This window comes from Balaenoptera acutorostrata, chromosome 15 (assembly GCF_949987535.1).
Source record: "Balaenoptera acutorostrata chromosome 15, mBalAcu1.1, whole genome shotgun sequence".
In the NCBI taxonomy this organism is placed as follows: domain Eukaryota; kingdom Metazoa; phylum Chordata; class Mammalia; order Artiodactyla; family Balaenopteridae; genus Balaenoptera; species Balaenoptera acutorostrata.
This window is the reverse complement of record NC_080078.1, coordinates 8,615,114-8,641,531: the sequence shown is the minus strand read 5'-3', so window position 1 is coordinate 8,641,531 and position 26,418 is coordinate 8,615,114. Positions and strand designations below refer to the sequence as shown.

Below are 26,418 nucleotides of genomic sequence, written 5' to 3'. Positions count from 1 at the left end.
TTGTGTTTCAGTGATGTCGGATGGAAAACTTTCCAAAATGTGTCACGCACACATTCTTTAATAGAGGGTGTGCCGGCTGGTTTAGCATTCTGATGACTCGGGGTGGTGATTAGGACCAGCCCTCTGTTGCAGCTTTGGTGTGGCTAAGCCTTGGGGTGCTTTGTCCCTGCACTAACCCGGCCTAGGAAAACGGCTCTCATCGTGAGACCCCGAAGCAGAAAGTTTGCTTTCGTCAGCTCTGTTCTTGGCTGCTGCTGTTCTCCCAGCCTCTGAAAGCACCCCGCTCCCTCCCAGTATCGGCCAGGCTCTTCAGACTTGTGGGATTGGGGTCCTGGGTTCCAGTGGGTCCTTGCCCCTGACTCGCTGTAGGCCCTCAGCTCCACTCTGTTCTCTTTCTGCGTCTCTCTTTTCCTCTCTGAAGGTTACAGAATTGGGCGGGTCAGTTTCTGAAGTTTCCTTTTGCTCTGATAGGGCTGTGGTTTTCAGGATTTGGTGAGGGCTCTGCAGCTCTCCCGGAGCCGCCTTGCTCCGCTGAGACCTGGGAAACAGTGGGCATTTGGATCGTGCTGCAGATCGAGCCTCGCAGACACCCTGGGGGTCTTTGGGAATTATTCACATCTTACAGAGAGAGAAAGTAAAGCTCAGAAAGGGGACTCGACATGCACCAAGGCACCCAGCTTTTAAGCGCTGCGGGGGCTGGAAGGGGGTCGCCAGGCTCCACACCGTGTGCTTCTTGTACTGCGCATGCTCAGAGGGTCCCCGGTGGGTGGCAGCCCGTGGGGAGCTGGAGGAAGGCTCTGTGTGCCTCACTGTCCGGCCTTCTCCCTCTGCCCCCTGTTTGGGACTGTCCAGTCCTGTCTGCGGAGAAGACTAGAAATCTTCCTGTCTCGTGTTCCCAGCTCCACTTGGAAGCTCCTGGAGATGGTCCCAGACAGGCAAGGCAGGGAGGGCCTAGTAGGCAGAGCCAGGAACCCAGCAGGCGGGAGGGGTGCGTGAGGCAGGTGGGAGGGAACTCTCGGAAGGGCACTTCATGGGCATATGGTGCCCCCACATCGGGGAACATTCTGCCAGTCTGAGCCCTTTAGAGGATGGTGCGCGGAGATCAGCGACCTCTGAGGTTCTGTCCACCCCTGAGAGTCCCCATCTTGGGACCCACTGGATCCTTTTACTGCTCTGTCCCTTCTGACCACAGCAGAGAAATGTATGGGGGAGGAGCTGGGGAAAGTCACGGGGGAAGTGACAACATCGTGAGACCCCTAGGCAGATTGAACTTAGTCGTGGTTCCTGGTCCCAGTTCCAGGGTGAGCTGCTCATTGGAAGCCTTACTGCCTGTCTGCTTTCTGCTCTAGAACCTAGGCCTTCTCCCCCAGATACGTGCCTCTCCCCAGCAAGGGAGGATCCCGCTTCTCGGACCCCCGCTGGGCCAGTGATGCCCAGCCCGCTGAGTAGCCCAGTGCAGTGGCAGAGCCAGGCTTCGGCTTTCCAGCTTCCCGGTTATGGGCTCAAGCTTAGTGCTCCCTGTCGGGTTGGCCTGGGAGATGAAGGATGCCTCCAAGGGCTGTATCTTCTCAAATTCTTCGCTTCTAGAACTTGAGAATTGAAGAAACAGGCTCAGGAAGGGGGTGGGGTGTGGCTTCAAATTAAACAGAGTTTAGCGGGGCTAAAACCTTAGCCCTAGTGTCCTGCACGCCTAGCCCCTCCCCGCTCCCCCCCCCCCCCCCCCCGCATTATCAGAGGGCCCTGATCCAGTTCCATTGTCCTCTTGGGGCTGAGGGTAGATAAGGGTGGCAGGAAGCGTGGCCGCACAGGTTATTCTGTTTGGGGCGAATAGTCCATAAATGAAAACCAGTACCAGCCAGTGTGAAATTTTCTGATTTGGATCAGAACCAGCAGCTCCCTATTGTGTCCACCAGTGGGACCCGTGACCCAAGCCGGCAGTAGGGAAGGATCTCGGCAGCTTCCAGAAGCATTTGCCGTAACCAGGTGGTTGCTGGTTTGCCGACCATTGTAAGGGTAGCACAGCAGACTGGAGGCGTCCATCATTTCCTGAGCACCTTCCCAGCTCCTGGATCCAGGCTGGGCCCAGTGGAACAGAGAGGAACATGCCCAGGGCCTGTCCTTGGGGAGCTCCAGTGGAGGGACTGCGTGGAAGGGTTTCATAACCCTTCCCACTGCATCACCTTGAACATGAGCAGTGCTGGATTGGAGGACGCAGTCACCGGGAGGGGGAGGAGGTAGCAGGCATGTCAGGCCATCTACGCCAACTGTCCCCAGGGCAGGGCTCCCTGAAACCATAATGGCGTGGATTTATTACCGTTTAAAAATATAACGGCTTAAAACCAAGTGAGAGACCTGGAATTAGTCACTGTGGGAAGCAAGACCTTCATTGAAAAAATAATTCCCTTTATTTTGAACTAATTTTGGATTTACAGAAAAGTCACAGAAATAGTACAGAGTTTCCCCATCCCCCTTCCTTGACTTCTTGCGTTAACGTCTTTCGTAAACATGGTGCGGTTGTCAGAACCAGAGGCTCACTGCTGGTGCAGGACTGTTAGCTAAAGACTTTCCCACTTTCATCAGTTTTTCCTCTGCTGTTCTCTTTCTGTCCCACGATCCCACTTTGCATCCAGTTGTCATTTCTCCTCCTCCTCCTCCACCTGTTCCTCTTGTGGGTAAAACAGTTCCTCAGTCTTTCTTCATCTTCCATAACCTTGACACTTTGGAAGAGTTACTTTTGTCAAATGGCCCTTAATTTGGGTTCGTCAGACGTTTTCTCATGATTGGACAGAGGTTATGCCGTTTTGGCAGGAACCCCAAAAGGGGTGTTATTTCCTTCTCAGAGCATCTTCTCTTGGGGCTCCTGATGTTGGTTGGTCCTATTACTGGTGGTATTGGTCTGGACCACTCAGAGTGGTTTCTGCTGGACTTCCGCTCTGCGGGGAACCACAGAGCCCTCCTTTTGATGAAGCTGGTGAGTTCATAATTCTTTTAGGTTTGTCTTCAGAGTCTCTGATTGTCCAGGAGAACGTTTCTTGACAGCCAAAGCTTCATTCTCAATACCTTGTAAAAAGATGAGGCTCATCCCCAGCAGCGTTCTTTCGTGTCGCTGCCCCGTCCCTGCCTAGCGTTCCTTCCCCTCCCCAAGGCCCAACTTGGAGTTTGACTTTTGTCGCTTGATTTTCACAGGGGAAGGATGGTGGGCCGGCCTCTGGCTTAATATCTTAAGTATTCAGATTCTCTTTCTTGGTTAGTTTGGGTCTGAGAGTAGTGAACGTCAGATCTCTTTGTTCCTCCTTCCAGATACTCTTCATCGGGATCTTTTCTTTAAAAAAAAGAGAACACCAGAAGCCCTCACTGCACAGAGGCAGCTGCGGGAAGTGAAACCACAAAGGGGCCTCGGCAGCACCCGTGTCTTCCTCACTCGGTGTTTCTCCGGCTCCTGTTTCTGCTAAGTCGGCTCCGCACATTAAGCTCTGCCCTCTCTTCTCCCCAAGTGCCTCCCTGCCCGGCGGTCCAGTGAGCAGCCCCAGGAGCGTCCCCGCCACGGTGCCCGTGCAGATGCCGAAGCCCAGCAGGGTCCAGCAAGCTCTCGCAGGTAGGCAGGCTGCTCCCTGGTCCAGGTTCCAGAACAGACTGTGTCTGGCAGGGCCAGGACTTGGGGGCAGGGGAGAATGCGTGGGGTAGGGTGAGGAGATTGGGGGGCAGGGGTCTTGTTACCCTGTGTGTTCTCATGGAAACCCAGAGAGGCTCCTTGGGGGGCGGTGCCTTTTTTCAGTGATGGCGTATCCCCCAGCGGGTGAGCCTGGGTGCCTGTTCGTTTGTCTCGGTGTTGGGGCGGGCGGGGGGGTCATGCCTGATGACGGTGGGTGCCCTGCTGTGACCTTTCCCCACCTTTTACGTTTTCACATCACCTTGAATTATGGTTCAGAAGTTACTTTTCTGTCCCGAAATGCTTTAGGCATTTCCCTAAAGGGGCCCCCTGCGGAACTCAGAGAACTATTTTGGCTGGAGTTAACATTTTGAGTAAGTGCTTTTGTTTCTGACTACATCTTTTGTTAACCTTACACCTTTGAACTGTTTTTTTTTTTTAATTAATTAATTTATTTATTTATTTATTTTGGCTGCGTTGGGTCTTTGTTGCCGCGCGCGGGCTTTCTCTAGATGTGGTGAGCGGGGGCTACTCTTCGTTGCGGTGCGTGGGCTTCTCACTGCGGTGGCTTCTCTTGTTGCGGAGCACGGGCTCTAGGTGCAGGCTTCAGTAGTTGTGGCACGTGGGCTCAGTAGTTGTGGCTCGCAGGCTCTGGAGCACAGACTCAGTAGTTGTGGTGCACGGGCTTAGTTACTCCGCGGCATGTGGGATCTTCCCGGGCCAGGGCTCGAACCCGTGTCCCCTGCATTGGCAGGCAAATTCTTAACCACTGTGCCACTGGGAAGCCCCAAACTGTTTTTAAAATTCCTCTTGCGGGTATTAGGAAGCCACTGAAAGTTATTTTTTAACTTATGGGAAATGTAAAATTGTACATGAAGATACACTGAGGAGTCTGGTGAACCTCCATCACTTAAAGATGGAGGCAGAGGAGTGAGCTAACCAGACTGTGTGTTGGGTGAGTCACTGTGGTAGCACAGGGGGGATTGGAGGGGACCAGGCCTAGAGGCAGGGAGACCCTGTGGACCTGGACTTCATGCCTCAGGTGGGCCAGCCACTCACTAGGGCTGTGGCAGTAGATGGAGGTAAGGGCTTCTGACTTGGTGGTTGGACTGGTTATGAGAGGGAAGGAATAGAATGAGGCCTGGTGTACAGCTGCCGACAGAGATAATAAATCATCATAATTAAGGAGGAAGGACTAGGGGTTTTGCATGTGTGGTAACTCATTTCATCCCAATAGCAACTCTGTGGGGGAGGAACTTTGATTCCCATTTTACGTTTAAGGAAACTGAGGCTCAGAGAACTCCGAAAACCTCCCAGGGCCAGCCAGCCAGCCCTTGGCAGAGCTGGGATTCAGCCCCAGGCATTCTTGGCCTCAGAGTCTGGGCTCTTCGCTGTGAGGCGATGGGGCGATGGGGCGATGGGTGGGGCGATGGCTGTGGCTGTCGACAGGCGGAGCTGTCCCAGATCCAGGGAGGTTTGGACGAGCAGTTCAGAAGAGCAGCGTGGGGTGGAGTGGGGCGGCCTGTGCCCCCCCCCGGAGTGAGCTTACGGAGACCTGGCGGGATGCCGGGAAGAAGAGCCCTTGAAGGACATGGAAGGACCAGTCAGAGAGGCGGTGAAGACAGGAGAGTGGGGCCGGGAAAGCCCCAGGAGGGGAGGCTTTCAGTCTCTCACCTGCTCAGCTATCAGCCCTTTGCTGGGGCAGAGAGAACAGTGAGCAAAAATGTGGTGACTAGAAAGTCCCTGCCCAGTTTAGGTCTTCTCGTGGCATCCGATGCCACAGGTGATTCAGGCCTGTGTGTGTGTGTGTGTGTGCGTGCGCATGTGTGTGGTGCTGGTCTTGTTGGAGAGAGGTTGTGGGGGAATGGGCCCAACCTCCCCGCGCCCAGCTCCGTTCAGCTCTGCGGTCCCTGAGGCTTTAATACCAATGCCGTGATCACCTCTGCACACAGCTCAGAAGTGGTCTGGGTGCTGAGGAGCTCTCGAGGCTGGACCCTCTGCAGGCCACATCCTGTGTGTCCCCTGCCGCCTGGGCTCTCACAGCGATCCTGGAGGCAGGCAGGTATTTTAATCTCCATTTACTTGTCAGGGAAACAGACCCCAAAGGTTCAGGAACTGGATCCCAGTGAGGAAAGAGTAGATGAGCCGGTGGCCAGACGCCGCCCCGCCTGAACACGTGGCTCTGGCTCATACCTGAAGCTGGGGCCGCTGTGTGGGGCACCAGGGAACCAGGGATCCTGCGCCCACCCCCAAGAAGCAGGGTCTGGAGAGACCTCTCAGCTGGGCTGCAGTTACGGATTTGATTATGGATTTGGGAATAGGCTCGCCACATTGAGGTGAGCACCTGGGCACAGGGGTCTGCAGGTAGGTCTCCAGCCCGCGGATGTACTGCTGAAGGGCTGCGCGCCCCTCTCGCTAGTGGAGGATCCACCTCCGTGTCGGCCAGGTGCCTCAGGTGATGGCTTTGCTGCCTGCGGCCCGGCCAGGGCCTCTCCTTCAGGGGGGTGGGGAGGAGTGGGCCCCCGAGGCTGGGGCCAGGCTCCCACCCTGCGAAGGAGGAGGAGTGTCTGCATTTTACGCTACCAAGACCTGCCTAAGACCGGTCAGCCAGTGGGGAGTGGTACTGGCCTTGAGCCCAGCTTGGTAAGGCCGGGGCCAGCGGAGGGTAGGCTTGGACCTGAGCCCTGGTCACTAGACGAAAGGCCAACGCTGGACATCAGAAAGGGGGTGTCTGCACACCTGCCCATGTGCAGGACCTGCCAGGGGCGCCGGCAGATCAAAATGAAAGCAGGAAAAGCCATGGCTATCTGAGCTGTTACAGTGATTTGGGGAATTTGAGGGGGCTGTCCCTGAGCCCTTGCTATTGGGGAAGATGTGATGGCCACTCTTGATCCGCCCCCCCTCCCTCCCCACCACCCAATCCTGTCCACTGGACGCCGCTTTTGTGAAGTGTTAGCTCTGGGGTGATTTTCACACTTTTTCACAAGAAGGCAGACCTGCAGGGCATGGGCTGCTGGTCTGTGGGCGTCTAAGTTAAGACTTCGCTGTCTGTGGCTTGAATTCGGAGGAGCAGGTCCTGCGTTGAAAAGGGCAGGAGCGTTGTTCACGCTGGGCTCTTGCGGGGCTGACGTGCTGGCCTCAGGGATGTCTGCTCCCCGGCAGGCAGGGACCGGGCACCTCTTGGAGCAGAGTGAAGGAGACGGAGTAGGAGGGGGGCGTGGCTGTTTTAGATGGGCAGTCAGGGAGGGGCGGCCAGTGAAGAGGGGTCTGCTTGTTGGGCAGGAACTGGTGCATGTTGGGGCAAGTACAAAGCTCCAGAGTTCTCCTAAGGAATTGTTCTCTTTTTTTCCATCTATCTGCCCCCTGTGCCTGCTTGTCATTTGGCCCACCTGATGTTTAGTTCCAAGGGAACCCACAATTTGAGCCCAGGAACAACCTTGGGATGCTGGTGGCATCGAATTACCTGATGAGCGGGCACCCAGTGGCCAGCCTCGGTCTTCTGATGTGCACTTTGGTGCCTCCTGCGGGGTGACCACCTCAACGCCCCTGTGCTGCCCAGGCTGCCGGCCTCTGCTCCTGTCCCTCACTGGGCGCATTTGCCCCATTGAGAGCCTTCGTTCTCTGGTGGAGGCCACAGTGGGGCCCAGTGGATCCCCAGGCCAGATCTCTCCTCACCGCTCTGGATCGCCTCTGGAGTGGGCAGCAGATCCACCTGGCTTGTCCGCTGTGCCCAGACCCCTTGCCAGGTTCTGAGCACCTAGAAAGCCCCCCTAAGGGAGGTGCCCGAGGGGAAGCCCAGCGCTCCCTTCCCTGGGGGAGGAGGTGCTTTTGAGCCTGACTAGGGATGGGGAGGATTGGGTAGAGGGTGCTGTGGACAGCAGGGTGGCTGAGAGTGTGGCAGGAACGGGGACTCCAGCAGGAGGACGTGCTGTGTTCCAGGTCCCTGGGGAGCGTGGGTGAGGGTCCGGCTAGGATGCCTGTGGAGCGCCAGGCTGAGGAGCGAGGCACCCCTCCTGCAGGCATCAGGAAGGAGCGACAGGACTGGACAGTCCACTCGGCGCGGCTGCCCACTGCGGCTCCCTCCCGCTGTGGGCTGCCCCTGTGCTCCCACCCAGGGCAGAGGGGACCAGAGAAGGAAGCCACAGCCTGGGACCTTAACTGCTCCAGAGGAGCGGTCGCAGGGGCCATGGGGACGCCTCGGTAGGGGAGCAGGCCCGGGGCAGCATTCCCGCTTGCCCGCCCCAACGATGGCGCTGAAGGCACCTAGATGGGCCAGGTGCGGCGTGCAAAACAGGCAGTGCCCCACTGGGGGCAAGGTGACCAGGAGCCGAGGGGGCGCGGCCGAGGGAGCACAGAGGGAGGACCGTGAGCTCCAGCCCATCTGCGTTTCCATAGCTTGGCTGCGCCCTTCTGTGTCGCCCCTCTGCTCTCCTTCCTCATGCCTGGCACAGAGAGGCGCCCACCAGAACTGCTCAGGAGGCTTCCTGGGGTGGCATTCTGCCCTCTGCCCCCCCGATGCAACAGACTCGCCCCCTGCATGCTCCAGGCACGGGCTGATGGGTTGCTTGTACAGACCCCTTTGGAGCTTGGGGCTAGGGCTCCCACCAGCCAGGCATTTCACTGGTTCCTGACCCAGAGCTTAGCCCTGCCGGCCCCAGTAGGCCCTGGCAGCCTCGAGCAGCCGGATTCCCCGGGGAGATCGGCAGGTCCTGATGGCCGTTGACAGTGCCAGCTGGACACAGCTGGGGTTTGTGGAGGTCACGTGCTGAACGACTCCTTCTAACGTTTCTCCCCTCTCTGCATGTCTGATCTCGCACCCCGTGTAGGCATGACGAGTATTCTGATGTCAGCCATTGGACTCCCTGTGTGTCTTAGCCGCGCACCCCAGCCCGCCAGCCCTCCCGCCTCCTGTCTGGCCTCTAAAAGTCACAGCTCAGTTAAGAGATTGAGGAAAATGTCCATGAAAGGTAGTTCCTGCTCACAAATACTCTCTGGCCTCTGCTAAGCCTCCTCCGAGTCTTGCTGCCTCTGACTCTTCTGCACCGATCGCTCTTCTCTGACCACCACGGCCCTCCGCCGCTTCCTTTGAAGGGCCAGCCCATGTGGGGCTACTTCAGAGGGGTCCCCCGATGACCACTGCCGTGGCCGTGTGACGGCCAGGGAGGAAGGGGTTTCAGAACCGTTGGAAGGTGCTGTGAGTTTTAACAAAACTCAAGTGGAGGGGCCTGTGGGTAGTAAGTTCTAAACCTGCCATTTCTAAAGCCGATGGTGGCTCTGCTTGCATCGTTGGGCCAGAGAAGTGTGACCGCTCCGGTGACCTTCTGGATGATGTGAGAGGGAGCATGGCTCTGGCTCCGCCAGTCCTGGGTGTCCAGCGCTCACGGGCTTTGTGAGCTCACACAAGGGTCCCGTTCATGAGCGGAGCGCCTCCTACACGGCAGGTTGGTTGTGGGAGGAATAGGAAGTAAATGCGCTCGGGAAGCACCTGGCACGTAGTAGTAGTAGTAGTAGTAGTACTAGTAGTAGTACGGTGGTTGCTCTGATCCTGTTCACTGCCTGTCTAACCCCCGCCCAACAGGGGAGGAGGGAGGCCAGGGAGGGGCGGGGCTAACCCTGACCAGCCCCACCCCACCCCTAGCAGTCGCTCCTGCCCTGCTCCCCCTTCTGACTCTGCCTCAGAGGGCGGCAGCTTCCTGAGGCACTCGGGTTTGCCCCGGGAAAACAAGGATCTCAGCAGACGCTCCGGCCTTCCTGGGCTCGGATGTCCCTTCCGTGGGGTAGGCGGTCACCTGGCTGGCCCCCTTTGAGAAAAGTGGCTCCTGGAGAGTTACCTCCAGTTCTGAAAGGCTGCCTGGGCACGGGCAGGCAGGAGAGGAAGGGGTGCTGAACCAGGCCTCACCGGAGGGATCCCAGGGTCCAGCTGGAGACTGGCCTGTCCCTAGTCAACGTGGCCTTCTAGACCAGGCTTTTCTAGAAGGCCTCCCCCCTCAATCTGAATAGAGTCCCAGCCAGCAGGATGGCCACCCGGTGCCGGTGGGGATTGTGCTTTTGCCTGGCTTTCTCCCCAGTGCCCAGAGTCAGGGTCCTAGAAGTCTGTGTGTATGGGGGGGTGTGTGCGTGTGTATGGGGTGCGTGGTCTTCCTCTGCCTCTAGCTGTTTTCCAGGTCATAGCAGCTAATGCCTTTACAGTGATCACGGCTTTGGTTGGTATTAGGTCCACTTTTTAGATGAGAGAACCGAGACTCAGAGGTGACCTGATTTGGTCCCAGCCCAAGAGCCAGAATCCAACCTGACATCACCAGGTCCCCGCCCCTCTCCTCCCCTCATAACTGTCACCTGGCCTTCTCTGGTCTAGAGGGAGCTCAGGCTTATAAGTCTTTGCAGCCACAGGCTGATGGCCGTGAGCTTGGGTTCACACCAGAGCCCCTCTGGTCTCAGGGTCTAGGACCAGGAGCTCCCCCTGACCTTGAGACAGGACGACAAGCCCTGCCGGGATCACTCTCCCCAGGCCGCGCTGGTCTCCCTGGTCCCTCCCCTCTGCTCCGCTTTGCTGTCCCTCTGTGACTCTGCAGCTGCCTCAGCCTGGAGAACCCCTGCCATGCTGATTCTCTCTCTAGCTGGGGGCGGTTCTTCTCCTTGGGGTGGGGCCTGTTTGGTGCAGGGCCTCCCCTCCGGGCTTCCTGCACAGGTGCACACAGAGGAGTGGGAGGTTTCGAGAGGAGGGGGCGGGGACAGAACTGTGGGCAGCTTAGGAATCAAGGAGGCGTGTCACTGACACCCCACAGTCCAGGGACAAGCCCAAGAAGACTGTGGTTTGCTGTGGCCGTGTGGCCGTCATCTGCAGTTGGTGTGCTCACAGATGCCCCCATGGGGTAGGCACGCACTACACACTTGACTCAGAAAACTTACTTCTCTTACCGAGACTTTCTTACAAGAATGATGAAAGCTGAGTAAAATAACACGGCCAGAATGTGCTCCAGAGTGTCTGTTTTAGAAGCTGCTGTTTGACTCTTCCGCATGTCCTCTGAAGCCTGGGACAGGTTTTCTGAGTGAAGGTGTGCAGGGCCGTGGCCGAGGCCCCGTCGTGGCTCCTGAGGGCTGTGGCCAGCTGCTGTCTCTGCCCCTCTTCCGTCTCCTCCAGGGCTCCTGGGGCCGGGCCCCCAGCGGGTGGGAGCTCTGGAGAGCTCTGGAGCGTTCTGCGCCTGGCCCAGGTCTCTCCTCTCCTGCACGCTAACCTTCCCATCTGAGCCGCCCTAACATCCCTCCCAGCAACTTGGACCGCTCCCTGTCGTCCTTTCTCTCTCGTTCCAGCATCTCCAGTTCGTTCTCCTCGGGACACCACTTATGTTCTTCTCTCTTCTAGGAGGGCCTCCAAAGCCAGAGCCAGAGCAGGTGATAAAAAACTACACAGAAGAGCTGAAGACGGCCCTGGATGAGGTGCGTGTCACGGGAACCACGCTGCTTTCGGATTTGTTTGGAAACGAGGGGTGGCTTAGGCGAGGACGCCAGCCTGTCCCCTGCTGGAAGGTGCTTCCTGAGGAGCCTCTGGCCTCGTCCAGAGAGCCGTCCTGCCCCCCTGGCTGTTGGGAGGGCCGGTCAGGGTTCCTGTGGTTAACCCGGCCTGCCAGACCCCCGTCACGGCTGCACCTGGACCTCTCTCTGCTGAGCCTCACTTCGGGGCTATGGTACCACCTTTCTCCGATTTGAATGGAGAGTCCTGGAGAATCTGGAGGGGTGGGGTCAAGGTCATTCGTGCCAGTCCAGAGCCGAGGACTCTCTTGTCTCTTTCGCCTGCAAACTGAGTGCATAGGAAGCATCTGGTGGGTAAAGGTTTGGACAGAAACCTGAAAGTCATCCTCACGTCGGCCCCTCCCTCCAGCCTGCTCTGCCCTCCCCCTTCACAGCTGTCTGTCTGTCTCTGCCCTTGTGCTCACCCAGCACAGCTGGGCTGCTTTGCCTCCCCGCCACCCCCCCCTCCAAGCTGCCGTCTACACAGCTGACACGTACGTGGCCATGATGATTTAGTACCCGCTGCTCACAGCCCCTCAGCCGGGCCCCCGACATGTAAGACGAAGCCCCAACCCTGAACATGGCCGTCAGGGCCTCCCGGGATCTGGTCCTCCTCCGACCTCCTCTTGTCTCCTGTACCCTGGTCGCCCCATGCCCTGCAGGTGCACCGCCCCTCCCAGTGGAAACTCTGGCTCCTGCTTCAGAATGTTCTCTTCTCTCTACCCGAGTGCCCGTTCCCGTGCTTGTGCGTCTGACAAGTTCCCTTTCCCTTGTAAAGCCCAGCGCTGAGGGCCCCGCCCGTACTTACCTCTCTGCCTGGCTGCTCTGGCCGCCGTCTCCGCCCCCATGCTTGGTGCCGCCTGCCGTCCCCTCTGCTGTGGTGACGGTGAGCCCTCTGTGCTCCCAGCCTCCGGAACAAGCAGCTGTCGGATTGAGTTAGACTGGGGTCAGGCACTTCAGCAGATGAAGGCCGGTCCTACAGGACTCGCCCCCTGTGGCACGGGGGCCGTGGGTGAGCGTTCCCCGGGTTGGGTCTCCCTCCAGGACTGCATCATCTGTATGGAGAAGCTGTCCATGGCGTCCGGCTACAGCGACGTGACCGACAGCACGACCTTCGGGCCGGTGGCTGTGGGCCGCTTGGCCAAGTGCAGCCACGCCTTCCACCTGCTCTGCCTGCTGGCCATGTACTGCAACGGGAACAAGGTACCCACGGCCCACCGGGGCCAGGGGTGGGGGTCGGGGTCTCCTTCCCGCAGCCCGTCCCCGTCATGTTGCACTTAAGCAGGTGACGGGGGCTGCTGCGTGAGGGGCCCAGGGCCCACTCGGAGGCAGCCTTGAGATGTCTGCAGCCCTGGCCCTGCAGCAGGATGGGACTGGGGGTGGCAGGTGATGCCTGGTTGCCCTGCCTTTGGTGTAGTTTAGCCGGAGTGAACAGGTCAGGGGGACGGAGAGAACGAAAGCCCGTGGTGGGCCTTGGGGCCTGGCCTTTGCACAGTGTCCCCGTGCCATCGTGGACCAGCCAAGGTGCCAGCTCATCAGTCCATCGTTCACAGGGTTTTCCTTTTCATCTTAAACGTGACTCGGCTGTGCGAGCTTTTGCTCATAAACCTCATTTTCTTACCTGATGCCAGTCTCTGGGTACCTTGTCCCTTTAATGAAAATTGCATGAGTTTCTGGGGTAAAACTTATCTTTCCAGGGAAGCTTCTGGAATCAAGTCTTTGCGAGGAGGCTGCCTGGGAGTTGGGCACTGCGCCTGGGACCCACTGTGTGACTCGGGGCCAAACCCGTGTCCCTGTGGGCCTCTTTCCCATCTAGCCAGCGGGGTGGCTGGCCTGGGTGCCCTCTCAGGGGCCCTGGCTCAGTCCACGGCATTCTGCCTTGTCCCAGGATGGAAGCTTGCAGTGTCCTTCCTGCAAAACCATCTATGGGGAGAAAACTGGAACCCAGCCCCGGGGGAAGATGGAGGTGTTCACGTTCCAGGTGTCCCTCCCCGGCCACGAGGACTGTGGGACAATCCTCATAGTCTACAACATTCCCCATGGCATTCAGGTAAGGGGCCCCGGCACAAGAGGAGACTCCTCGGATCTTTCTGGAATCAGCCCTTCTCGGGTGCTGTCCTTCCTCTCCCACCCCCTCCTAGCAGTCTGCGCACCCCGGGTCACTGTGAAGGTGCCTAGGCTGCCAAGTCAGGCTGTCAGCAACCAGGAGGCACTGGTGCTGGGGGCTAGAGCCAGCTCCTAGGGTTGTGGAAGCAAAGAGGTGGCCCTAGCCCTTTCCTGAGCCAGGGAGGGCTTCCTGGAGGCAGAGGCATCTTCGCTGGACTTGTACTGGGCAGAAGGCCAGCAAGCGTCTAAGCAGGAAGAGCGCTTTTATTGGGCTGGCGGGCTGGCGAGCCCACAGGGGCAGAGCACAGGGTGGGGAGGGCTGGCTGGCCTGACTGCTCTTGAGGGACCCGCTCAGTGGCCTGATCCAGGCCTGCGTGGGGTGTGCAGGGACAGGAACCCAAGCTCACTGGGGACCCAGACGGGAGTCCTGGCCCCTGAGGTCTCTGCCTTGGACCGGCGGGGGGCGGATCTCAGAGCCTGGGCAGGTTGGGAAGATACAGGGTAGTGGGGGCCAGGAGTCTGACGGGATGTCACTCGGTTTTGTCTAATTATGTGCTTCCGCTGGTTTCCCTACAGTTCTCCGTGGCTCAAAGTGAAATTTAGAAACACTCCAGACAGCAGTAGAGCCACAGAGCGGGAGGGGACTTGGGAGCTGTACACGGCGTGTCACCGTGTGGCCGAGGGCAGAGCAAGGGCCGTGTGCGGTTCCAGCCCCCAGCCTCTGTCCAGCCTGCCGCCACTGTCTCGGGCCCCGCTCCGGCCACTTCTAGAGCGAGAGTGGAGGGACTGTGTGCCCGAGTGAGGGTGTCAGGCGGCGGGCCCTGCCCTCCGGTCCCGAGAGCCCAGTGCCCAGAGGGCCGCCAGCGACGCAGGCGCTTCCGTCCCAGCCTCTAAGGGGTCCGGGCTCTTCAGGGAAGTGGAGGGAGTTAGCCGGAGTGTCTGATGCCAGGCTGAGCGGCCCGGGTTCAGGGAGGGCAGTCGTGGGTGGGCGCCGTGTTCACGGCGGGTCTTCAGAGCGAGATGTGAGATGGCAGTTGATTTGGTCACTTGAGCGCAGCAGTAGCCCCACCTGGAAGGCGAAGGGGTGAGGCTGGGCTCCCGTGTCCGAGCCCCTCTGCAGCCAGAGGGCCCCTCGGCTCCCACTCCCGGCGTCTGTGTGCCTCCTGCAGGGCCCGGAACACCCCAACCCTGGAAAGCCGTTCACTGCCAGAGGATTTCCCCGCCAGTGCTACCTTCCGGACAACGCCCAGGGCCGCAAGGTGAAGGCCCGGCCGACGCCCCTGGGAGTGGCCCCCCTTCCCCCCGGCTGGCAGCTCTGGGCCCAGCTGTCTGTGTGCAGTGGGAGGCGGTGGGGTGGGGAGGGCCCAGCTCGGCGGCCACACCAGATCTGTCTCTGCTCACCTTCTTACCGCGACAGGGAGAGGGGGACGAGGCCTGGGGGCTGGCTGGGGTGTGGGCCACCCCTTCCCAGGGACCTGCTGTGGGTTAGGCGTCCCAGGTGCCCGGGGTCCAGGGAGAGACGAGCTGACCTCACAGGTGCTCCAGTGGGAGGACGGGATGGGGAGGCGCTGGGGCCGCTCTACCCTGGGTCGGGGGGGCGGCCTGCAGAGCCACCTCTGCACTGAGACCTGAGTTGGGACTTCCCAGCTCTCCGAAGGCTGGGGAAGAGCGTGCCAGGCAGACAGAACAGCCCGTGTGGTGGCTTTGGGGTGGGGACAGCTCCGAGGGTGTGAAGAGGCTTAGGGAGGTGAGGGGGTGTTGGGTGGGTGTCTGCTCTCCAGGCCAGCCCCGGGAGCTGGGGTTTGTTCTGAGCGCTTGTTCACGGCCTTCTTCTTCCCCCCTCCCCGCCATTCCCTCCCCTTCCCCCCTCCCCGCCATTCCCTCCCCTTCCCCCCTCCCCGCCATTCCCTCCCCTTCCCCCTCTTCCTGCCTCCCCACCATCCGCTCCCCCTTGGCAGGTCCTGGAGCTGCTGAAGGTGGCCTGGAAGAGGCGACTTATCTTCACAGTAGGGACGTCCAGCACCACGGGGGAGACCGACACGGTGGTGTGGAACGAGATTCACCACAAGACAGAGATGGACCGCAACGTGACAGGCCACGGCTACCCCGACCCCAACTACCTGGAGAACGTGCTGGCCGAGCTGGCCGCCCAGGGGGTGACTGAGGACTGCCTGGGGCAGCAGTGACCTGGGGCGCAGGCGTGCTCCCCCCGAGCCCAGGCCACTCCTGCCTGCCTGGCCCCGTCCCCCGTCCCCACCAGGCCTGGGTCTGCGTGGGAACTGGGCGAGCCTGGGAGTCATACTTGGGAGGGCTTCGGATGCAGCTACCTCAGTGCGTGGGCCCCTCCATCCTTGGTGGGCCGCGTTGGGCCCTCGGTGCCGGGGGCCCTGCAGGGGGTGAGGAGAGACTGCCTGCTGCGCCCCCAGCCAGGGGCGGGCCTGGGTCTGGGTCAGCTTCTCATACCTCACATGTTCTGTTTGCAATAAATGCCCTATAGCCAAAGTCAGTGGGCCCTGGTGGGTTTCTCAGTGGAGAGGCTGCGTGTGTGTGCACGTGTGTATGTGTGTGTGTGTAAAATCTGATGTGTGAAGGCCAGCACACACGTCCTGCTGCGTCGGAACAGGAAGGGGCCTTACAGGCTGCCCATCCAACCCCCTAAATGAAGAAACCGAGGCTGCAGTGAGGCCAGGAGCCGGGCACTGCCCTGAGCTGCTCCCCGGGCCCCGCCCCCGTTCTCCTTGCAGTGCGCAGTCCAGCAGCTCCGCCAGGGCCCCTCCCGTTTCCTTCCCCAGGGTTCTGGCTTTCTAAGCACTGCTCACATGGGGCAGGTGCTGCTGTCTTCATTTTACAGGTGAGGAAACAGGTTCAAGGGTACAGTGACTAGCGGTAGAGCCGGGACTGGAATCCCGGACAGGATTGCTCTGACCCCATCCTCAGAGCTCTCATCCTTCCCAGCCTTCTTAGAAGGAGGATCCAGTACTCGCAGGCTTGCTGTCTGCCTGGCCGGGGTGAGTGTGGCTTGGGGCCGAAGAGACACACACCCGAGTGATGGTAACGGATGTGGGGGAGGCGGTCTGCTTTCACAAGCCCTTCTCTTCATAAGAAAAGGACTGGAATTCTATGTTAGGACGCGCTGGTACAAAGATGAATATATGTTAGAGCATTTTCTTTCATCTAGAAGTTCCTTTTTTTTTTTTTTTTTCTGATTTTAAAAGAAATTAAAGCATTTTTGTGGACTCCTAGCTGTATCGTGGGCCCTGGGCACTGTGCCCACTGCCTCGTGGAGAAGTTGGCTGGGGAGGGCAGGGAGGTCTCCATAGAGAAGCTGGACCCCAATCCTGTTTGGTTCCACGGTGAGACTCGCTCCACTGCTCACAGGGCACAGGAGTTGGGTGGGCACCTGAGTGCCGCCCCCATGCTCGGCTCCCACCATTACAGCACAGTGAGAGTCAGAATCGGAGAAAATGTTCGCAAATCTTAGCCTGATAGGGACCTCGTATCCAAAAAATATCAAGAACTCTTACAACTCAACAATAAAAAGACAGATCCCCAATTTTTAAAAAATGGGCAAAGGACTTGAATAGACATTTCTCTGAAAAAGATATACAGATGGCTGACAAGCACATGAAAAATGCTCAACGTCATTAGGGAAACGCAAATGATACCACTTCATACCCATTAGGGTGGTTATTAAAAAAAAAGCAGGGAATAAATATTGGTGAGGATGTGGAGAAATTGGAACCCTCGTCCACAGCCAGTGGGAATGTAAAATGTAGCCACTTTGCAAAACAGCTGGGCAGTACCTCAAAAAGCAGTTACGATATGACTCCGCAATTAAAACTACCAGGTATCCCCAGAAAAAAAAAAAAAAAACTACCAGGTAAATATCCAAGAACTGAAAACATGTCCACGGTTAACACTCATAATAGCCAAAAAGTGGGAGCAACCCAAATGTCCATCAGCTGATGCACGGATAAACAAAATGTGATGTATCCATGCAACGGAATGCTATTCAGCCAGAAAAAAGAATGAACTGTTAACACATACAACATGGATGAGCCTTGAAAACATTATGCCAAGTGAACGAAGCCAGACAGAAAAGGATGTGCACTGTGTGATTCACTTTATATGAAATATCCAGAAGAGGCAAATCCAGAGAGACAGAAAGTACCTTAGTGGTTGTCAGGGGGAGGGGGAATTGGGAGTGACTGTTTTAATGGGTACAGTGTTTCCTTTTGGGGTGGTGAAAAGGTTCTGGAATCTGGTGATTTATGGCCAGTGAAGTTTAAGAGGAGGTCTACAGGGGCTTCTAGGAAAGCTTATGTTTTTCTGATAAAAGAGAGAGATTGGATAACACCTCCCTGCCCCTCCCTTCTTCCTACTTTGATTGAGGATACGATGCCTAGAGCCACAGCAGCCATCTTGCTACAATGAGAAAAAGGCCAAGAGAATCTCAGACACATTGACCCTACCGTCATTTGATCAAGCCCATGCCAGCAGCTGTCCTCCTCCAGGATTCTTGTAAATAAAAATAAATCCCTCCTTGTTTAAGCAAAACAAAAACAACCCCTCCCCAAAAATACCAAAAGCCCCAGAAAACAAAAACCACTGAACTGTACATTTTAAAACGACATCTTATGGTATGTGAATTATATCTCAATTTTTAAAACATAGGGAATTGCCTGGCAGTCCAGTGGTTAGGACTCCACGCTTTCACTGCCGAGGGCCTGGGTTCAGTCCCTGCTCGGGCGGGGAACTAAGATCCCACAGGCCGTGTGGCACAGCCAAAAAAAAAAAAAAAATTTAAATATTTAAAAAATAAATAATTAAAATTAAAAACATACATATATAGTGAGAACCCATGGGAGTAATGTAAGTAGGGCAGGGGTCCCCAACCCCCAGGCCGCAGACTGGTACCCGTCTGTGGAAAAATTGTCTTCCACGAAACCGGTCCCTGGTGCCAAAAAGGTTGGGGACCGCTGAAGTACGGGACTTGCCAGCTGTCAAGGGCTCTACAATCCTTTCTCTGAGTCCATGTGATTCCTTTGGACGATGGAACTGAGGAGTGAGGGAGGATGTGGCCTCGGGGAGGAAGGGCAGGGTGCAGCGATGGTGGCATGGGCAGGGTGCAGCGACGGTGGCATGGGCAGGGTGCAGCGACGGTGGCATGGCCAGGGGCGGTGATGGGGCTGGAGCCAGACAGGTTGGGGCTGCCCACTTCCTTCCCTGGGTGGGGATGGAAGGCCAGAGGGAGGCTCCTGGCACCTGGGGTGCAGGAATCTCTGGCATGTGGCCCTGAGCCCATGTTTCCAGAGATCAGCCCTCCTCCCCAGGGCTGGGAGGCTGGGTGGGACCCAAATTCAGACATGGGCCTCTGGGGTGACCTGGCCTGCATCTTGGGGGTCCAATGACCTCTCTCCCTGAGCTCCAGCGGCCCTGCTCCTGCCCTCCTAACTGGCCCTGGCCTGCCCCACACCGGAGCCCTGCCCAGCACCCTCCCTGTGGTGGGCTGGGCTGGGAGGAGGAGTGAGGGTGCACTTACATTTTCAGGTCTTTCAAGCCCTCAGCCAGCGGCCAGCGGGGCAGCCTGACTAACCAGCTCCTCCAGGCCACGCTGTTGGGGGAGGGGGCGAGGCCGGAGCCCCAGGCTGTGGGTGCGTGGGTGCTCTGCAGGCCATCATGGGGCTCCCCTGGAGGCAGCTGCGCCCTTGGCTGCTGCTCCTCGTGGTGCTGGTGTGGCCCCAGCCCTGCGTGAGCCTGGGTGAGTGGGGGTCCCGGGATGGGTGCCCCTGGCCAGATCCAAGGGGCTGGGGCACCTGCTGGGACCCTGGGAGCCCGCCTCCTCCGACTGGGAGAGGCAGCCCCAGGGACAGTGGGCCCTGGACCCTCACCCCTATCTCCACGGCCGCAGAGCTCGTCCCCTACACGCCGCGGATAACAGCCTGGGACCTGGAAGGGAAGGTCACAGCCACCACGTTTTCCCTGGAGCAGCCGCGCTGTGTCCTGGAAGGGCATGCCAGTGCTGCCAGCACCGTCTGGCTGGTGGTGGCCTTCAGCAACGGTATGTCCTGGTGCAGGTCTGGGGCTGAGGAGAGCTGCAGGGGCCCTGGGAGCCCCTCACAACTGGGTGTGGATTGGGAGTTTGGGCTTTATCTAGAGGGCGCTCTGAGGGGTGACAAAATCTCATGTGAGGCACGGAGGGCCAGGGCTGGAGGCCTTGGACCCAGCCAGGGGCTATGGCGAGGTCCGGTCTGCTCCTCCCCTCCAGCCCCAATCTGTCCCTCATTCCTGCAGCCTCCAGGGACTTCCAGAACCCCCAGACACTGGCTGAGATCCCAGCCTTCCCGAGGCTGCTGACGGATGGCCACTACATGACGCTGCCCCTGACCCTGGACCAGCTGCCCTGTGAGGACCCAGTGGGTGGCAGGGGGGGCACCCTGGTGCTTAGGGTGGGCAATGACGCCAGCTGCCTTGCTGATCTCCAGCAGCCACGCTACTGCAACGCCCCCCTCCCTGGCCCTGGACCTTACAGGTGGGTCACCCAACCTGGACCTTGGAAGAGGGCTGTGCTGGGAGAGGAAGGGTTTTGGGGACCAGGGCTGCCCCCCCACCCCAGCCTCTCCCCAGGCCTCTGTCCTGGCCCTGCCCCTTCCTGGCTGCAGGCGGAGCAAGCCCCTCCCCTTCACAAGCCTGGGTTTCTTCCTCTGTGGGGTCCGACCAGCTGGGGGGGGCAGACAGAATGTGGCCCTTCCAGGAGGCCCACGAGGAGGAGGTGGGCATCGCAGAGCTGGTGGGGTGGGGGGTGGGGAGGAGTCTGCAGGCCCCACAATGGGGGAGGGGAATGCTGCAGGGCCCCCTGTCCCTCCCACAGGTAGATCTGGCGGGAGACTAAGCCTGGGGCTGAGGTTGGAGCCGGGGTGGGAGAGCAGGTGTCAGACAAGGGGACAAGGCCAGAGGTCCTCAGGGAGACCCAGTGCGGCTGGGGGAACCGGCAGGGGGCGCAGGGATGGTGGGGCGGGGCGTAGGCTCCACCCACGCCTCCCTCGCCCTCTCACCCAGCCCGGCCAGGTCCCCCTCCCCCTCCCCGTGGCCACTCCCTGGCGCGGCCTCCAGTTACACCTGCCGCCGCATCCCTATGGCCACCGGAGCCGTCCTATCAGTGCCAGCCTGCCTCCGTTCCTCTCGGCACGGAAACCTGCCAGAGCTCCGCCCCCCACCCGCGGACAAAGATACAACTGAGGCTTCGCACGGCTCCCGGTGCCCCCGAGCTCAGCCTGCCCCCTCCCGTCATCCTGGGCTCCGAGTGCGCCCTGATCACAGCCTTCCCTCCCTGGCCTTTGCCTGGGGTGCCCGCTCTTATAGGGGGGCCTTCCAAGGCCTCACAGACTCCTCACAGCCAGCAGTTCTCTGGGAGGTCAGGCCCCCCCCACGCGCCCCGCTGAGCCACCCTGAGGCACCCTGCATGTGACACTTAGTAATCGGGGCCACCTAAACCAGATAGGGTGTCTGGAGAGCGACGGTTCAGATGGTTTGGGGCTGCTGGCAGAGGTCACTGTGGCCAGAGAGATCTCAGGGGGTTCTTAGAGCAGGGCCAGGCTTCGGCCGGTGCTGATGGGCCCCACCCTCCCCTACACATGGAAAGGCCCACAGCCTGGCCAGCCAGCAACAGCTGCCTGGGGCCTGGCCAAGGTGGGTGCCTCGCCCAGGGCAGTCGAGGCTCAGAGCCTCACCCTTCCTCCTCTCTCCAGGGTGAAGTTCCTCCTGATGGACTCCAAGGGCTCACCCCAGGCCCAGACAAGGTGGTCCGACCCCATCACTCTCCGCCAAGGTAGCGCTGGGGGAGGGGCGCTCCGGCTCCAGTCTGCCCCGTGTGGACTGGCCGCCCTCTCCACCGTGGTCGTGCTCAGCCGGCCCCTCCCCCTGCTGCTGTGGGACTGGGGGCTCAGAGGCAGCCCCCCCCCCATACAGAACCTCGTGCTGGAGGCTGGGGCACCGGCTCTGTCCACCCCGAAATGTTTGCCAACCCTCGGGTGCCCCGGGCCCCAGCCCCGTCATAGACAGAATCAGTCTTCCCCTCCTTCAGGGAGCCAACCCTGTGCCCAGCACTGCCGGGAGGAGGGGAAGGGCCAGGGCAAGAAGGAGACTGGAGTCGATCAGGGCCATGGGTCCCGGGAAGCCTCCCTCAGCAGAGCCCTAAGGAAACTAAACGTGAAAGGCTGGAGTGTCCCACGTGTGGGCGCCTGGGAGATGGGCTGAGAGGCCAGGCTGGTGGTGTTGGAGGGTCTTGTCATGTGAGGGTCTTGAATGCCAGGCTCCAGGAGCAGGGCAGTCCTGAGCTCTGCTGCCACTCTGCCTGCCACAGGTGGGGCAGTGGGCAGGCACATTGGTGGGAACAGCCCAGAAGGTGAGACCAAGGCAGAGGCTGGAGCGATGGGTGGTGGTCCAGGCTGGCAGAGCACAGATGCCCAGCTGAGAGGGACAGATGGATGGGCTCAGGAGCCTGGCTGGGGATGTAAGGCAGTCAGCCTTGGGTGTGAGCATGGTGGGGAGGTGACCGCCCTGGGGTCCAGGGGCAGCCTCTGAGAGCCACTGTGTGTGCAGGGAAGTCCCCAGGCTCCATTGACACGTGGCCAGGGCGGCGAAGTGGTGACGTGATCGTCATCACCTCCATCCTCTCCTCTCTGGCCGGCCTCCTGCTCCTGGCCTTCCTGGCAGCCTCCAGCGTGCACTTGTGAGTGGTGACACCCTCGAGGGCCCCTTTCTCACCCTGAACCCCTTCCCTCTCACTGGTCCCAGCACCTGGAAGCCCTCCATGAGCCCTGTGGTTCTGAGGTGGGCAGTGCCCCTTCCAGGGATGTGCAGGGAATTCCCCGCCCCCCCCCCAAATATCTCTCACCTGGGAGGTCAGGGAGGTGGTCCAGCAGCTCCTCTGACAACAGGTTCAGAGAAGGGGCCACCTCGTTCTGCCCGGGCCCTTGTCCTCCCTGACCTTGTTTTCTCTCCAATGAGCCCTCTATCATTTCAGCGAACTGACACCGAGGTAGTCAGGGTGGCCACCTGGAGGAGGCAGACCTCCAGCTGGCTCTACAAGGGAGGAAAGGGAGATCAGAGGCTGCAGGGGGAGGGCTCTGGGAGTGGGGAGCTCGGCAGCCCACTCCACCCAGCAGGGAGACAGCTGCGCCTCTTCCTCTCCCCATCCAGCTCCAGCCTGTGGTGGCCGGAGGAGGCCCCAGAGCAGCTGCGAATCGGCTCCTTCATGGGGACACGCTACATGACCCACCACATCCCACCCAGCGAGGCTGCCACGCTGCCTGTGGGCTGCGAGCCTGGCCTGGAACCCCTCCCCAGCCTCAGCCCCTAGCCTGGCCCATATGGCTGGGGCTGGGGCCGTGGGGGACCTGCACCCACGTGCCCCTCCCCCATCGCACCTCCCCACCCTGCCTGAAATCCCACCACTAGCAGCCCTGCCTTGGGCTTTCCCAGTTGCCCCGCTGCAGGCAGTGAAGTTGCACTCAGGGGAGGGCTGTGGTCAGCCTGGGCATCCAGCCTCCGCCGCCATCTGCCTCTGTTCTGCCTGCCTCGAGCGAGGCTGGAAGGTGACGTGGAGAGACTGCCCTGACAGGAAGCTTCCAGGCCCCAGGAGGAGGCCTGCAGGGGGCCTTGTCTGCCCTGTGCAGGGAGCCGGGCTGGGCCCATCCTGGGGTATATGAGGCCTCCTTCTGTCCCTCTGTCCCATCCACCAGCGGCTGGGGCTGCAGTGGAGCCTTTAGAGGTTCTTCCATTGTCCCTGGACGGGGGCCTTTTCTGCGGGTGGCACTCACCAGCTGTAAGGTCTGACAGTGTAGACACACGTTATGACTTTCCGGCCACCACTCCTAACCCCCTTGCACACGCAGATGGCTCACACAGTTATCCACTCACTCTCACGCCACAAACATTTATTGAGCTCCTGCTGCATGCCCTGCACAGTGTCAGACATGGGCCCTCACGCAGAGCCCGGTGCTCTTCTTGGGCGCTCACTCACTGCTGAGCCTCAGATGACCACGTGTCCTGATGTGACCTGTCACTATTGGGAGGCTATCACTCCCTCACATTGTCACATACCCTCGGGCTCACACTCCTCAGACGATCACCCCAATGGACTCTCTGGGGTCCGCGAGCCCCCATCACCCAGGAGGATACACTTAACTCAGCAGCGTCCGTCCGCCCGCCCGCAAGGCCGGTGTTCCCACTATGGCCGCAAGGGAGCGCCAGTTTACCGCAGCCGCAGGGTCCCGCGCGTGCGCACTTCTCTGAACTGCAGCGAGTCCCGCCGCGTGACCCGATGTCGTAGAGCTACCGCCACTCCGGAGGGTCTCTGGAGGTCAGGGCTCCAGGTCCCACCTCGGCCAAGCCAGAAGGATGAGCAGTCACGCTCTCGCTTGAAGATCTACGATGTGTCGTCCAATCCGCACAGCCGCCACCGTTTTCTGTATGGAAAAACTGAGGCTCAGTACCCTCCCCGCCGCGCCCTGTCCACTGTCACCGCACCCCACGTCCCTGGACCCGCTCCCGGCCCCTCTAGTCTGACCGCGGCTCCCAGCAGGCAGGCCCCCCGAGGAGGGTGCCCAGCGGTGGCCAGCGGGGGGGGGGGCCCTGCTTTCTGGAGATGAATAAATGCAGTCTGGCTCCTCCATCCTAGTAGTGCCTGTGCTGGTTCAGGAAGAGGAGAATTTACACACGGGGCCCAGCCTGGCCTTGCTCTGTCCAGCCTGGCCCCGACACCAGACCCGGGGCTGCCCTGAGCCTATGCCCTTGATTGCCAGCCCTAACTATACATTGAGGGTGCCCCATCTCCTGATGGGCCCAGGGAAACCCACCCACAGTGGGGGGCAGGGCCAGGAAGCCTCCCACTAACGCAGGTGGATTTAGCAGTGCTCCCTCCCAGGCAAACACTTTAGGGGGTTCTACTTTGAAAACCCATGCACCCCTGGTCCCTTGTGGTCTCTCTCCCACCCTGCCCTCATCCCCACCAGCCACAAGACCCGCTCTAGGTGCAGACAGAAGCAGATTCAGATGTAGTCAGGAGCTCAGGCCCTGGTATCCTAGGTGACACTTGGCCATGGGAACCAGCCCCTTCAGGCAGCCACTTTTGAAATTCTGCTACTGTAGAGCCCAGGACCCTCTTGGATTCTTGGAATTGGAGGATGGTTAAAAGTGCCCTCCCTCGCACCAGCTACCCCCAGAGGAGCCAGTCTCACACTGTCCTGCCCAGGCCTGGCTCCAACGCCAGACAGGGAGGCCCTTGAGGCCCAGGATGCCCAGCTTGGGGCCTGCCCAGGAGGGATATGGTGGGGAGGAAGAGGGGTCCACTGGTGTTTGCTGAGTAAAAAAAATGAACAAATCTGCCCAAAGCTGGAGCATCAGCCAGGAGCAGGAATTGCCCCAGGCTCTTTCATGTCCCAGGGTCCTTTTGTGGCTTGTTCTTAGTGCCAGAATCTGTGCGGGTCCCAGGAGCTACGACGTCCTGTGCATGCCTGGGTCTGCCCCTCACTTCTGAACAGCATCTTCAAACCCTCTGAGGAGCTGCTGTCACCCCATCGGGGCCACTGGGGCTTAACCGTGGAGAGAGGCTCTGAACAGACATTGCAACATGGTGAGTGAAGACTGGGCAGGGGAGCCCAGGGGAGGCAACTGACCCCACCTGATGGTCAAGGGGACTTCCTAGGGCTGAGATGAGTCTCAGGAGGCAAATGCAAGTCAGTCAAGTCAGAGGAAAGAAGGAGAGAGGAAGAGAGGGTGCGACTCAGGGAGATCAGGTGTAAATGGTCTTGCCCTGCGGTGGCACGGATGGTGCCCGGGGCCGTGGCAGCAGGGACTGGGGGCCAGGAGGCCAGTAAGAGGCAGGGTGACCTCCAGGCAGATGGAATCAGCCCTGACCCAGGGCAGACGAAGCAGGTTGGAGGGGAAGAGTTGGATTCTAGAAATATTCAGGAGGTGGCTGGAGGAATCAGGCACTTCTTAGACTTGGGGGATCAGCCAAAAGGAGAGGCTGTGCTCGGGGTTTTTTTTTTTTTTTTAATAAATTTATTATTTATTTATTTATTTATTTTTGGCTGCGTTGGGTCTTCGTTGCTGTGCCCAGGCTTTCTCTAGTTGCAGCGAGCGGGGGCTACTCTTCGTTGCGGTGTGCGGGCTTCTCATTGTGGTGTCTTCTCTTGCTGCAGAGCACGGGCTTTAGGTGCACGGGCTTCAGTAGTTGTGGCACTCGGGCTCAGTAGTTGTGGCGCACGGGCTTAGTCGCTCCGCGGCATGTGGGATCTTCCCGGACCAGGGCTTGAACCTGTGTCCCTGGTGTTGGCAGGCTGATTCTTAACCACTGTGCCACCAAGGAAGTCCCTGTGCTTGGGTTTCTGATGTGGGGATGGGTATGAATGCAAAATGGGGCCCTTTATGTTGTGAAAGTGGTTCTATCACCCCAGCTTTAGAGCAGATCCCCAGAAAAGGGGGTTCTGGGAACGTCATCTTAGGTCGGTGAATCCACAAATACACTGACAAATTGTTTTTTTGTTTGTTTTTTAATTAATTAAGTTTATTTGTTTGTTGTTCCATGGCATGTGGGATCATCCCAGACCAGGGCTCGAACCCGTGTCCCTGCATTGGCAGGCAGATTCTTTTTTTTTTTTTTTTAAATTTATTTATTTATTTATTTTTGGCTGTGTTGGGTCTTCATTTCTGTGCGCAGGCTTTCTCTAGTTGTGGCGAGCGGGGGCTACTCTTCATCGCGGTGCGCGGGCTTCTCATTGTCGTGGCTTCTCTTGTTGTGGAGCACAGGCTCTACACACACAGGCTCAGTAGTTGTGGCTCACGGGCTTAGTTGCTCCGCGGCATGTGGGATCTTCCCAGACCAGGGCTCGAACCTGTGTCCTCTGCATTGGCAGGCAGATTCTTAACCACTGCTCCACCAGGGAAGCCCCTGCAGGTGGATTCTTAACCACTGTGCCACCAGGGAAGTCCACAAATTGTTAATATTTTACAAAGATGGAAGCCAACGCTGGTCAGCGGGAGGCCACCCTGTGAGCCTGCCCAGCTGTGGGCATGCTGCCCCAGGGCTGTGCTGACAGGCGTGCCCAGGCGCCAGAGTCCACATGGAGAAGGGGTGGCTGGCGGGACCA

At 59.2% G+C, this 26,418-nt stretch overlaps 2 protein-coding genes across 7 annotated transcripts in view; both read left to right on the top strand.

The window, feature by feature from the left end:
• Positions 1-15,766, top strand: part of DTX2 (deltex E3 ubiquitin ligase 2) — a 34,094-nt gene extending 18,328 nt beyond the window's left edge. For 5 of the 6 annotated variants that reach the window (XM_007186575.3, XM_028167643.2, XM_057529636.1 and 2 more), the window contains 7 exons: positions 3,495-3,595; positions 8,476-8,616; positions 11,013-11,086; positions 12,203-12,361; positions 13,047-13,208; positions 14,434-14,523; positions 15,223-15,766. In XM_007186575.3, coding sequence (XP_007186637.1) covers positions 3,495-3,595; positions 8,476-8,616; positions 11,013-11,086; positions 12,203-12,361; positions 13,047-13,208; positions 14,434-14,523; positions 15,223-15,450 — 955 coding nt within the window. In that variant the 3' untranslated portion in view covers positions 15,451-15,766. The remainder of the gene's footprint in view (positions 1-3,494; positions 3,596-8,475; positions 8,617-11,012; positions 11,087-12,202; positions 12,362-13,046; positions 13,209-14,433; positions 14,524-15,222) is intronic. The other variant, XM_007186578.3, reaches the window with a different exon arrangement.
• A 3,068-nt stretch (positions 15,767-18,834) lies between these two features.
• On the top strand, positions 18,835-23,937 carry UPK3B (uroplakin 3B). Its single transcript, XM_007186573.3, has 6 exons — positions 18,835-19,025; positions 19,176-19,325; positions 19,559-19,796; positions 21,013-21,092; positions 21,866-21,995; positions 22,466-23,937. Exons 1-6 carry the CDS (start codon positions 18,944-18,946, stop codon positions 22,623-22,625), a joined length of 840 nt encoding a protein of 279 aa, XP_007186635.1. The 5' UTR covers positions 18,835-18,943; the 3' UTR covers positions 22,626-23,937.
• Positions 23,938-26,418: the final 2,481 nt, after the last annotated feature.

Bases quoted from the DNA above. Each gene is read 5' to 3' on its own strand.
- UPK3B (XM_007186573.3), top strand. From the start codon at position 18,944: ATGGGGCTCCCCTGGAGGCAGCTGCGCCCTTGGCTGCTGCTCCTCGTG. The intron at 19,026-19,175 runs GTGAGTGGGGGT...CCACGGCCGCAG, and splicing joins CCAGCCCTGCGTGAGCCTGG to AGCTCGTCCCCTACACGCCG. The intron at 19,326-19,558 runs GTATGTCCTGGT...TCATTCCTGCAG, and splicing joins GGTGGTGGCCTTCAGCAACG to CCTCCAGGGACTTCCAGAAC.